This window comes from Daktulosphaira vitifoliae, unplaced genomic scaffold, assembly GCF_025091365.1.
Source record: "Daktulosphaira vitifoliae isolate Bord-2020 unplaced genomic scaffold, ASM2509136v1 Scaffold_2, whole genome shotgun sequence".
NCBI lineage: Eukaryota > Metazoa > Arthropoda > Insecta > Hemiptera > Phylloxeridae > Daktulosphaira > Daktulosphaira vitifoliae.
The window spans coordinates 18056756-18070900 of NW_026099573.1; the positions used below are offsets into that span (position 1 = coordinate 18056756).

A 14145-nucleotide genomic window follows, 5' to 3' on the forward strand; every position below is an offset into this window, starting at 1 on the left:
TTGATGTTCTTGCTTTATTATATTCATTGTTCAATGTTTTAAAACATCAGTTTTAAAAGAAAACTTTAAAGGTTAGTTTTAAATTAAATAATGTATATTGCTCTATCATGCAAAAATGTTTTAGAGATTTTAAAATTATTTTTTTTAATTACTTTTAAAAGTACTTTTTAAATTTAAATAAAAAAAATATTTCTTATTAGGATACTAATATTATCTACTTGGTTTATAACTTAAACTTAAATAGTTGTCCCTAAAAATGTCCAAAACAATATTTATCAGTGCAAAAACATCCTAGTCACAGACCCAACTATAGAAAAAATATTAATCTGAGATAAATTTGTTTTATTTAATTAAAAACTTATAAAAAAAAAAATTAACAGTAAAATCTTTCTTTATCTTTAACCTCTAATCCATCTAGTAGTGATCATGATTCTAGTCTTATGGTTGACTAAACTCAACTAAACATTTTTGTAAATTTACAATTAGTTGATTTCCTATTATGAACCACTCGATCGAAAAATAAGAATAATATTGATGATTTTTTTTTAATGGTCTAAGTTTAATGTTTTTTTTCAATGTATTAATCGTGAAATATATTTTATATTCATCCATTATACCTTTTAAGGAATTACTTTTTCAAATGTCAAGTAGTTTATTTAATAGATAATGATCTAATTAGGAAAAAGACTAGTTATAGAATAACTCTGTATATAATAACATTATATACAAGATGATAACTTTATATATTATATATAGTTAATTTAATATTATTTTGTAGGTGCAGCTTTACTGATGTATATTAATAACGCACACTCCTTTAATATATTAAAATGCTATGTAATTTGAATACTCGTTCTAAAATTTTTATTAGAAATGTTGATTGTTTAAAAATGTATAAGTTAGTCGGTTAGGTTTATTCCTTTCTTTATATTGTAATATATAATAGTTACGGCTAAAGCGGCAAAAATTCTTGGAGTGTAATAAAAGCTGGAAAAAAAAAGAAATAGAATTAAGACTGGGGCAAAATGCTGTCCGATATCAATATCGGCAACAAATGATTTATAATTTTTATTCAGATATGAAAACAAGTATTCTAATAATAGAATACAACAACATTAAAATAAGCAAATAACATTTTTTGATAATCGTTGTTTTGTTTGTTTAATTTAATAATAAATTTGGCGTACAAATAAGTGCAATGGGGTATTAGATTACTTTAGTATTTTGATAGTTTTATAACAACATAATTTTTTTATAAAAAATTATAATTAACAAAAAAAAGTGTCCTTCATTTAACAAATACTTATATTACAGGGATAATTAATTTTATTTATTTACACTAAAAACTTACTGCACGTTATGTAACTATTAATGATAAAAAAATTTTAACCGAAAAACTAGATTATTATTAAATAATTTTTATATTAAAAAATGGATAGAAAGATATTAAGGTTTTGATGTGATGTATACAGTTCAACAACATGATCGCATGAAACAATTCACGTGATTAAATATACATATAAATGTATATTATTGAGACGCACGTGTAAATAGAATGCATACAAGTTAAAGTATTGTTCATTACGTTATTACGTAAATTGAAAAACGTTGTATTTTACATATTCATTTGTTTTGTCAATCAGAAGTAAGTATGATCTTAATATATTGTCAGACCTCAAAACTGAATTTAATCATATGAAAGTCTATTTTTAATGTTATACATACAAAGACCTAGTTTGAACTAACATTTATTGTCATAGAGGTGTTGTTAAGAGATAAATATAATTTGTTATCAATATATTTATATTTGTTACAAAATTAAGTAATGGTAACATCTATATGATAAAAAATTCAGCACAGTGGGGTCGTGGTATAGTTGGGTTTAGTATAGATGATATCTGACAGTGATTAAAATCACTATCATAAAAACGCTTCGATGCGAATCTGTAGATAATGTTTAATTTAAAAAAATTAATGGATTATTCCAAAAGATACATGATCTCCTATTTCAATATTTATATTCTGATTACAAGTTATATGATTTAGAAGTGTAATATATGAATAAATATATATATATAACAATAATACATAAATATAAATAGTACTTATCTTAAAAAAAAAAAATACAATGATCCATACATTTTTCAAAAAGTTATAGATATAAAAAGAAATTTTTTTACAAAAATCGTATTTTTTTTTTTAACTTTGATGACTGTTTTCACCATGAAAACAAAAGAAAGTCCGAAATTTTTTTTTCCATAATATATATATATATATAAGTGTCAGTATTTCCGGAACACTTTCAAAAATTAAGTTGGAAAAGTTCTACTTTCTATATGTATTTTTAAGACTTGAACCCCCCTGTATTAAGGGAAATGGTCCGATTAAAAAAAAAATATGTCGAATTAAAGAAGTATATCAATATTATTTCTCATAAAAAAAATGTATTGATCCATACATTTTTCAAAGAGTTATAACATTTTAAAGTTAAAAATGTAAAATATAAAATCTAGAATTTTAACACAAAAATAGCATACGGTAGCCATTTTCACCGTGAAGACAAAATAAAGTGCAAAATTTTTTTTTTCCATAATAAAGTATATTACATTAGCTTTAATTTAAGATATATATAAAAGTGTCAGTATTTCCGGAACACTTTAAAAAGTTAAGTTGAAAAAGTTATCATTTTGAATTCCTCCCTGTGGGCTGGTAAAGGGTTAAATGTATAAAAAAAATATACCAAATGATAGGTAAAGACATCAAGCATTTATAAAAAAAAAAAATTATATTGATTTGTTTATTTTTGAAAAAGTTATGGTAGTTTTAAGTAAAAAAAATTTAATACATTTCGAAAATTAGCGATTATTAAATTTGTAATTTTTTTGGAGATTTGCCCCATTTACAGGAAACGAGGTAAATTTTTTCAATTTTTGAGGGTAATGTCTTTGACTAGATACGTTTTGTGATCTTTTGACGTATCGTTGAAAGAAATCGGTTCGGTGAGAGCTGAGAAAAAGTGGTAACAGACACAAAAAAAAAATAAATAAATAAAAAAACACATCATAATAAAATTATTACCTTCTCAGCTTCGCATCGAAGCTAAAATATTAATCTATTAAAGAAAGTTATGTACATTTTTTGTAATTCTTTTTTCTTTATATTTAATTGAACTCGCAAGTATTATTTTACTTTTTAATTAGTATGTCATTTTTTTATGAAATCGTTTTAAATATTTATATACCACACGGTATATTAACATTAAAAATAATTTTTCTCAACAGTACTAACAATGTACATGTTTGCTTTAATTTATATAATTTTTTATATCCAATGATTCCTGTAAAAATACTAAAAAGTTTTCTGTTTGTATTTTAATAAAGTGACATATTATACTTTTAAATTACTATCATCTGATGTTTACTTTTCTTTTGTGTTTTCAGTCGAAAACTAGTGTTGAATTCAGAATTTTTTTTTCTGAATACTATAAACACTGTTGTGATGATACCCAAGACGAATGAAAGAAAATAACTTATATTTTTATTATCGTGTATGATTCATATAAAATTTGTAAGGAAGTATTATATAATGTTAATTTAATTAATAATAGTTATATGATTTGATATTAATATGTTATAAATTAAATCCTAAGTTGGTTTGATTAATTTATTTATTTTGATATTATCGTTTTATAAAATTATAACATAAATTAAACAAGACGGTCTTATTAAAACTCATTAATTAAATTCAGTTTTCTTATAAAGCTGTGTGGACTATCACCGTATTATTTAAATGTTTTTTACATTATTGGCTTGAATTCTGAAATGAAATAACTGATCATTAACATTTTAAAGAAGATTGTAGTATACTAAACATTTTTTTTTGCCCGTAATGTTTTTATTAGACATTTATTTTTATTTTAGAATAATCACAACCCTAGTTTTTTGCGAGTTTTCTGAAAAAATGTATGTGTTTAATGCTTTGGAAATGGTCTTAGAAAAATGGTAATAGGTTTCTGTGGTCCGGTTAAAGCTGAGGTAATATTTTTTACGACAGAATCTATAATGTTATGACTAAGCCCTAGACGGTCGGGTGTTTTTTACTACAATTCTGAAACAAAGTTCTCTTTGTTCGTGGTTTTAACTTTTATGAATTATTGGTATGACAGAGCTAATATTTTTGACAACTTAACTTCAAATGTAACGAAATCTATACTATATACTTTAAAACAGTACTTGTTTTTATCATTTTCTGTTATTTACACTCGTATTTTATAGCTCTTTTATGAATGATTTTTTAAGGCATTACCTGTGGTAATTTTAAAGTATAGGAGGATTTAACATCTGTCAATTCTCTTTGCTTATTAAAACACCTATTTATATTATAGGCTCCCTGGTCTGAGCACGATACCATTCGTGATGTGCGTATGGAAAACAAAAATTAAGATTATATATGAGTAAAATTGATCTTAAAGTGGAAAGATAGATGATGTGCCTTCCTATGTGAACAAATAAATCATATTGAATCAGTATTTTGTTAGTGTGGATGGCTTTAGTTTTTTTTTAAATTTTTTCAAGAGGAGATAAAATTGATTTTTTTTTGGAAAAAGCTTTAAAATTTCTCTAATATTTTACAAAATATTTATATGAAAAGGCCTGAGAATATTTTAACGTATAAAATAGGTGGTATTAGTATGACTTATACAAAAATTATTATACTATTTTTGGGAAGATAAACTTCAACTCCTCGTAAATATGCCTCTTTAATGCCATTTAATCAAAATTTCTTAAAATATACTCTAGATCATATAAATTATTTTGTGTATTATGTGCGCCTTTGTTGGTTTTGATTTAGTCTTTATTATTTTGTAAATTTAGAAAATTAATAAATTCCTAAGTAATTTTTTTTTTATTCAATATAATGTTAGGCGGCTAATATATAATAGAACTCACTTTTATGGTTTTTGCATTTCAAACGAAAAAACAGGAAAAGAAAAATAATTATTTGCTGCTCCACTTAACTACTATATAATATCATATCTACGTTTTATCGAAACCCTTATCGTCTGTACTCAAGTGGATTATGGTATCCAAGTAAAACAAAAGTAACCGTCCTCCCTGTTTGTATGTAATCCGACATATTTTGGATTTTCTAGATAACTTTCAATTGAACGGCACAAATTGCTGTGGTCGAGTCATTACACACATGCACATTTGGTGAAGATCAAATCAAAAAGATATTCTAAAAACATTTGTTATTTGTGAAAATTGTTATTTATCCTGCTGTTTAAATTCACACAGTTGTGAGCACAGATATTACTGACATTACTAAAGTAATGTAAAAGTTATAAAGTTAAGATTTGGTTCTTGTATCTTTTGTCCTTTTTTTCTCATCAATTGATAATATGCATAGAGTATTTAATAAGTTTATGGAACTTTTTAAACAACATTTTAACTGAATAGTTATCTCAATTTATTTAAGCTTTAACTATAGTGATAGTAAATTTATATAATTAATACTTGTTAAGGTTTTGTACAGCATATTTAGTTTATTTGAAGTATTACATTCAAAATGAATAACTGTATATTGTTTTTTCGAGAGTCAATATTTATCTTAAAAAACTGTCCAATTAAAAAGAATTTATTTAATAAAAATTTTATTCTTAAAAAAAAAAAAATAAATAGCTGAACCAATATATACGTCAATGGTGTTTAGTCCTAAATAAATACAAGTTAAATAACAACAAAACATTATTGAAGTGTTGTTTTTTTTTCTTTTTTATCTAATCTAAACAATTTTGTGCGTTAAGAGCGTGACAATTGAAAATATAAGAGTAATAATAATATTTAAACTTAATGTTATTATCTTGTTTTCCTAAAACACAATAATACTGTCAACGTTGCAATAACATTAGTCTAGACGCGATCGTCGACGGAAGTTTTTTAACGATGGACAACTGTAAGAAAAACAGCACAGCAAGTATCAGATTCAGTATCGGAAACTACGATAATTATTGTAACATTACCGACATAAGAAGTGGCCACGTCAAGGAGAGTGCGGCGGATTTCGTTGCCGGTTCCATAGGTGGTATCGCCTTGGTGCTTGTGGGACAACCGCTCGACACGGTCAAAACTAAGTTGCAGACGTTTCGGGGCCTGTACCGAGGTCCGGCACACTGTCTGATGCACACGTACCGCACGACGGGTATACGTGGCTTGTACGCCGGAACCTATCCCGCCCTGATAGCCAGTGTGGCTGAAAACTCGGTGTTGTTCTTGTGTTACGGACTGTGCCAGCGGATGGTAGCCTCCGTTACCGGAGCCCGGGACATCAAACAGTTGGACGTGCTGTCCAACGCCACGGCTGGCTGCGTTGCTTCTTTTTTTTCGTCCGTCGTACTTTGTCCTACTGAACTGATCAAAATTAAACTGCAGGCGGGCCGCGAGTTGGCCAAGTCCAGGGGAGAAAAGTTTAACGGCGGCGTTTTACGCGTCACAAAGGTAATGGAGTTCTGCACAACATCCAGCGGGTAAGCGGTATAATCATACTGAAAGTTGGAGTTAGAACTTTTTCAAGTAGTTAACACTTATTTACAAGGGACTTAATGAAAAATTTCACTTGACTAGGTAAAAAAATCATTATTCAACTGTTGATGATTAAAAAAAAATTTTAATCATTCTACAGTAATAGGACGAGATTACTTATCTTTATTCGAGGCAGTTTTATATCTATTGCAGTCTTCCCCAGTATAACAATGATATTATATCGAATTTCTTAATAATAAAATAAATATATTTTACCCGATTTGTATAACTTATTTAAATATTACAATATTATTAACAATTATTTTTCGATGATAAAATTATTATCAAATAATATTGTAAATCGTGTAAAACCGTAGGCTCAATATAATTGAGTCATACTGATATATGTGACAATAAAACATAATTCTAACTTATTTTCAGTACCTGAGCATTGACAACTAAGAAAAGTGAGCGACCGAGACAAGTGATGTCGGATAATTAAGTTATTTTTGTTAAAAAAAATTCTGTAGTGATATTTGGATAGGAAAATATTCGATACTACAGAATATGTTTGCTGAAGAAGAATTATAAATAATCGATAAAAATAATCTCAAAACTCAATTCCGTACTCGACACGCGCGTGTAAATAACGTGGTATTTATTTTATTATGAAAAATATTGAAACAATAATTTTCACTTTCAAATGTTTTCTCGGCTTTCAGTTATTACATTTGATAAAACAGTCGCGTGATAAACAGTGTGCTCCTAATGCATTAGCGTATTGAAGAATTAACGACGACACGTGACGTCATCGGACCATTCGAGAAAAAGCACTTAAAATGCAACCGTTTTACAATATAATTTTGCTTAACTAAACACACTTTAACATAATTTATAATGGCATTGTTTAGAAATATGTCACATTCCAGATATTCGAATCGTGTTTGATGAATGCATTTTAAAACATATTTCCCAGCAATAGTTGGTAAATTCGCAAAATAAATTAAATGCAAATTACAATAGAAAAAAATTCTCTGTACACATATGCACAATTTAGTCGTCGAGGTCAAAAATTGGCAAAATAGTACAATTTTCTACCAGGGCTATATGAATCGGTAACTCTCAAACATCTGGGAACTTGTTGAAAATTTAGCGGTAGGTATTCGTTATATTTGATCTATGGAAATCGACTCGTTCGTCACTATTTGCCAAGTGCTGTTGTTTGAACTTCTCATTGTCTTCTGGCACTAGACTCGTGCTTTAAGTTTCGGATGACTGAGTTACTTAACTCTTTTCGGATCGTCGTGCGGGCGGAGGTTGTGTATTTTCAATGATCTCGACAGGTTAAATCTGAAATGGTGTGCGAACTTGTAATGTACAGCTCTTATGAATTCCTAGTATCGAATTTAAATTATAACAACAGCGTTTCTGAGATTACTTTGCCAGTTTTGAATAATTTTAACAGTTCGACGAATAACGTAGATTTTCAATGTTTCAAACACTCGAAAGTTTATTGACGGCATTTGTTGCGATAATATTTATGTACAAATGCTCTCTGTATGAATAAAACGAAAAAAATAATTTTAACTCGACGTGTATATTGTGTATATTGTGTACTTTGTTTGCAACAGTTTTACACAACGTGTTTTAGTCTATTTTTAATCGTATTGTTTACAAGTAGTTGTATTATTAACGCTTGTTAAATAACTATGTTTTTTATTATTTTTTCGCCACAACTCGGACGACGAGATCAATAGAGACAATTAAAAACACGGATATCATTATTTTTCAATAGGCGTTTTTAAATATTCATTTTACATTTCATTAGTTGTCTATTATTATTTTCTGTTGACACGGTTTTAAAAGAGTATGCATTTTTTTGATTTGAGCAAACGCCATTTCTGTTGACACGTTTATTACTGTTCGGTAAAGTTAAATGTATTTAATGCACAGTAATATACTTAAAAATCAACTCATTCTTTGTACTTCTGTATGTACGAATGGTTTCAACCGCTGAATAAAACGCGTTACTTTTATCCCCTTTGACAGGAATAGCCGGTAAATTATGGTTTTTTACGACTATCTTGTAAAATAATGCAATTTTATCCCTTTTTTTAAACGACTGTCTAGAGAAATTCTGTAAAGTTGTGATTTACCAGAGGGGCGTAAAATGTAGGGTGTTGGAACCATCTGTATCCTTTAGACAGCCCGAAGTCGAATTGAAGGGTTGTTGTAATTAAGAACTTTTGTTTTCACCCACATCATAAGATAAACAAATAAAATGTCGCCATAACATTTAGTCTATAGTTGGCTAATTAATAAACTGTCAGATGAAGTGTGTCTGGATGTTCATATTTCAGTTTAAAAAACAATTCAAGGAAAAATATCTCGCAATAAAATACATCATTTACAATAGACGTCCACTCGTCTTTATGAGTATTTCTTTAATTGAGAATGTCTATTGAACTCATTAATATTTTTTACAGAAATATTCCCGATGGTTATCGATGGGGCAGTGAAAAATGTGTTTGGTTTGTTTATCATTTAATTACTGTGCATCTTGCGCTAAACGTCCTTAGGCAACAATAACTGTGCAAACTTCTCAGAGGTCTATTATTCTGTTTTGTGTATCCAGTCGGTATTACGGAGCGCTTTTAATAGGTCATCCCGGTCGGGTTCGGTTTTAGGCTGTGGCAACGACAAAGGCCTGTTTGAATTTCTATGTCCCATCATAATTGAATAAATATACAAATATACACTCCCCCCAGTTACTAAAGTACAGATTGAATAATGTTGCACACACAAACCTTTTGTGTGTCTGTAATTGTTTTTTACGTCGAGTCTAAAGGTCACATTATATTTTATAGTTGGAGTATTTTTTTGACACATTTGATGTACTTATATTTTTATTTGAAATGTTTCAGCCCGTTTCTATAACGTATTGTTGCAAGATTTTTGCTTTATTTGTATATTTAAAACTTATTATCGATTCTTAAACCTCATTATTATTTTCAACGGATAACTAGTTTCCGAAAAAAGTAGTAGACCGAAAACAAGTGTCTTTTGGATATTGAATTACAGACTGGTATGTTGACGTGGTCTGCTGAACTTCAGTGTGCGCCACATGAGACTTTAGCGTTTAATACCAAATTGAATTTCGGCGTTTCGCGTTCAAAACCGCCTTATTTTATGAAATTTTATATTCTAAATGTAAGTTGTATAAATACATTATTATTATTATTATTACCGTTGTGCGTAATACGTCTGAATTTAGTGTCCGGCTACCAAGCGCAAATATCTGAGTGCTGTCGTCAACAGAGGCATATTATCCGAAACGTTTCAAACGATGAGCGCGGGGATGGGTCGTAAAATGTTTTTATTACCCCATAAAATACATTTATTTGTTCCGCATTGACCGAGAACTACCGTATTGGAATACCTTAAGTTTTTCATCGCTCTCTTCAATGTCTCCCCGGCGTTATACACGTCATAGTACTGCGACTTTAATCCTTCCGGTTGATTTTTTTCTAGTCACCATTAAAAATATATCATCTCGACCAAAGTATTTCAATAAAATGTTGATCAGCACAACGTCGAACAACAGTAATGGATACTCTGCCTCATAATTTACGACCTAAGATACTCGTATGAGTCTCACATCGAGAATCGCAGTTAAATTTATTGAAATCGTGCAACAAAAATATTTTATCACTGTTTAAACAACAATAGAAAAATAAGAGAGATGTTTAAGAGGTGATTTACTGACTAAAGCAAGCCGTTTTACTTGATTAGAGTTGCAATGTTATCGTGCAGAGTAAAATACTGCATTTTTGTAGATACTTTTTAAATTCCATATTTTTTCTTTCGATTGAAACGTCTCATTAAAAGAGTACTCCTTTGTGTATTGACTATGAAGTATATCATTGCTATACTCGGTAGATGTGTCGTTATTGTTTTCAAGTCAGCAAATTAAATGTCGCACTAAAAAATATGTCACCATTGTCGTGTACACGACGCCTTGGGTGTTTAAAAATATCATCGTGAGACACATTCGCGTCTTGATGATTGCATGGCCAACGGAGAATACTCACGGCTTGGTAGATTTGATTAAGCGTCATTGTTTATTCTGATTATTTGTTCAGTTCATTTAAAGTGTGTTGTGGAATTAAAACGACGAATGAAATATGTATCGAATTGGCGTGCAAGACGAAGAAGAGAGGCGTGCGTATTTAGACCGTCAAAAAATATCGAGAAACAAAGCTAATGAAATCATACAGGTCAGCATGTCGTCTACAGTAATGAATTTTCGGTTCAGTCGCCGCTACTCGAAATTGTTTACTTATTTCTACGAAGCTTTTTTGATGTGTATTGGTTATGAAAAACTGTCAAAATTATTTTGCTTACTTAAAATTTATCTTGCTCGAAAAAAACTGTTCACTCGAATCTTAAGAAAAACTCGCGTGCGCTTCCCAATCATTCGCGTTTTTATAAGATCACTAGTTCCACAACAATTGTTTTTTGCAACTCGGGTAAGATTAACTTGTACGAAATTATTCAATGGATTGTTCGTTTCTGATGTCTTGATTTGTCTTAGTAAAACTCATTTAATCTATTTATTGGAGTTGATTTCTCAAAAGTAGAATGTATTTAACTTGTAGTGTTTGAATAATACAAATGAAAATTTTCTGTTGAGTTGCTTTGTATTGTTCTTATGCTTTTCCAGTTTATATATTAATTGAATTCTCTGTAATTAAAATTTATTGTCGCACTACTGACAGTGCTATCATTTATTATTCATTATGTAACAAGACTAACCGCGTCATACGTTTAATTGGAGCTCTAGGATGATGATAACTTTTCTTACTCTATATTTAAAAATGCAAGACAACAAAATAATAAGCTTGTACTGTATCATTTATTTATAAATTATTGAAACAAAACCATACTCTTTAAGTATTTACTGTAATATTTAATATGTTTCATACGAAAGTCATTATACCCAACGATTTTTTATTTATTTTTTACGAATTTAAGTAATGAGAATATTTAGGTAATAGCAACGAACTTCTGGTGCAAAAATAATTTTTTTGGTTTCCAATTGCAGGAACTTGTGAACAACAACGGTGTACTGGCTTTGTTCCGAGGACTGACAATAACTTTGGCTCGAGAACTGCCTAGTTACTTTTGTTTTTTCGGAGCTTACGAGGCCATCAGAGAAACGCTGAAACCTGAAGGAGGATCGCGAGAAGACTGTGGACTAGTCGCAACGTCTGTCGCTGGCGGTGTTGGAGGTATCCTGTTGTGGGCAGTAACATTTCCCGTGGACGTGGTCAAGTCGCGAATTCAACTGGATGATGCGATCTCAACTCGTAGATGGGTACCCATGTTGATGAATATCTATCAAAACGAGGGCTTTAGTGCCCTTTACAGTGGCCTAGCGCCGACATTGGTGCGCACTGTTCCATCCTCGGCCATGTTGTTTATTGTTTATGAGTACACGAAAAAACTAATGAGTGATCGATGACTAGCAATGATTCTCCGGTTACACATGTTCTATGCCACACTAAGAATGTCCTCGGTAATTGAGCATATGTCTAGTGACGTTCGAAGTCGTGGACTATGTTTCATTTATCTTTTTTGTCCAAGATCTCAACTGAAAGTCGAGTTCACGTATTTACAGAAAAGATATATAACATTAATGACAAAGAGATTTTTGGAGCGGACGTGAGAGTCATACGTACTGTGTTAAATATTCAAATATGTATATCAAAAAAAAATTATGATATTCATATAGTTATTTTTATTTGTAAACATTAATTTTTTTTGATTTTGGTTTTACAATTGTATTATTATAATAGAATTTATTTTAGTTGTCTATGTTTTTGACAATTAACATTTATCAACATTTTCAAGATCTAAATATAATTTTATTAGTTCAAGCGTTTTCCTTCTAGTTCGATTAATCTTTTATAGTAATGTCATTTCAAAATTAATTTTCTCGTAAAAATATTTTTTTGAAAACTTTTGGTAACAGCTAAAGGTGAAATCGTATAAAGATTCAATTTTAATTCGTTTTTTTAGAATTTTTGATACACATGGAAAGTGATATTATAAATTAAAACATCGTTCTTTTTTATTATAATATTATTTTCATCGTTTATTATTAATATATATATATATATATATGAGGTATAATGGGAATATGTACCGGGAAACTGAGTGTATCTAAGTTATCCTGATATCTTATTCAATCCCCGCAGTCAAATTTAGATCAAAAAAATTCTTTTACAATGTTTATTTTCTCATATTAAGTAAATTATATCATCTTTAATTTTATAAAGGTTTATAGAAGTCTATAGAACAGTGTCTATTGAGATATTATTAAAAAAATATGATACCACTTTTAAGTTTTCCCAGTACTTTGGACAATGATTGGATTTAAAAAAAAAGTATGTCAATAGTAAGTCGAAAATCTTAATAAAAACTTTGTAATAAATCATCTAGCTTTGAAAAACTAAAAAAAAAACCATGTCAAATGTTTTATAATAATTGTACATTTCTCTTTATTAGGGGGACGAGGGAACTTTTTAAAACTATATCAATTACAAATGCATCTAGATTCGTTTTAGGATCTTTTGGTGTATTAGTCAATAAAGTCAGTCTAGTAGGCCTAGTTGATAAATTTGGTCTACTGACACAAAAAAGAGACCGGCTAGAGTAAAATCAAAACCTTTTTAAGCTATGCATCGTAGCTAAAATCAAAATTGTTACAAGATAGTTGAATTAGCGGAATGGAACCTGATCTTTACAACTTTAATAAACTACTCAATTACTAGCAGAATAAAAATAATTTAAACATTTTTTTTTTGTTACATATTATTCTTGAATTGTTAGCTATGTAATACTTTTTAAGATCATCCTTTATGTTTTGTAATGGTGTCAACTTTTTTTTTTAATGGGAACACATATTTTGAATTTAATAAAATTTTAAATTTAATAGTAAATGGCATTTGAATTTTTAATATAACTTTATTCGTTTATTAGATATAAACATTTCAAGTTTCAATTTTTTAGTTAATATATATGTATAATACACAAGGGACTAAAAATACAGGTAGCTAATTGGTTTTTATGACGTCATTTATTTGCAGATACGCAGCATATATTATCAAATTAACGCACATTATTGTGAGTTTATAAATACACCAACTGACAATACATAAAGCATTTCTATTGATAGTCATTAACAAACATTCCGCGACATTATAAAACACCAATTAGCTACCTGTATTTGTAATCCCTCGTGTATTAATTCAAAAACTTAACATTTTATATCTAATAAAGAATCAATTTATATTAAAAAATCAAATGCTATTTACTATTAAATTAAAAACTCAAACATTTTATTAAATTCATAATGTGTTCCCAATTGAAAAAGTAATGTTGAAATCCTTACAAGACATAAGGGATGAATTTAAAAAATATGACATAGCTAATAATTCAAGACTAAAATTTAACTATAGGTAACCATAAAAAAAAATCTTTTAATTATTTTTATTCTGCAAGTAATTGAGTGAGTTATGATAAAAAAATCATTCTGTATTATTTTATCAAACATTTTGAA

The 14145-nt window shown here is 28.8% G+C and overlaps 1 protein-coding gene across 2 annotated transcripts; it reads left to right on the forward strand.

Moving 5' to 3' along the window:
* The first annotated feature begins 5864 nt into the window (after nucleotides 1-5864).
* LOC126898568 (mitochondrial ornithine transporter 1-like) lies at nucleotides 5865-12468 on the forward strand. 2 transcript variants are annotated; one of them, XM_050672760.1, is made up of 2 exons: nucleotides 5865-6497; nucleotides 11626-12468. In XM_050672760.1, the coding sequence occupies exons 1-2, from the start codon at nucleotides 5946-5948 to the stop codon at nucleotides 12043-12045; spliced, it is 972 nt and encodes a 323-aa protein (XP_050528717.1). In that variant the 5' UTR covers nucleotides 5865-5945; the 3' UTR covers nucleotides 12046-12468. The 2 variants fall into 2 exon arrangements, with proteins under 2 accessions (XP_050528717.1, XP_050528718.1); XM_050672761.1 differs by lacking the exon at nucleotides 5865-6497 and adding an exon at nucleotides 10806-11050.
* Nucleotides 12469-14145: the final 1677 nt, after the last annotated feature.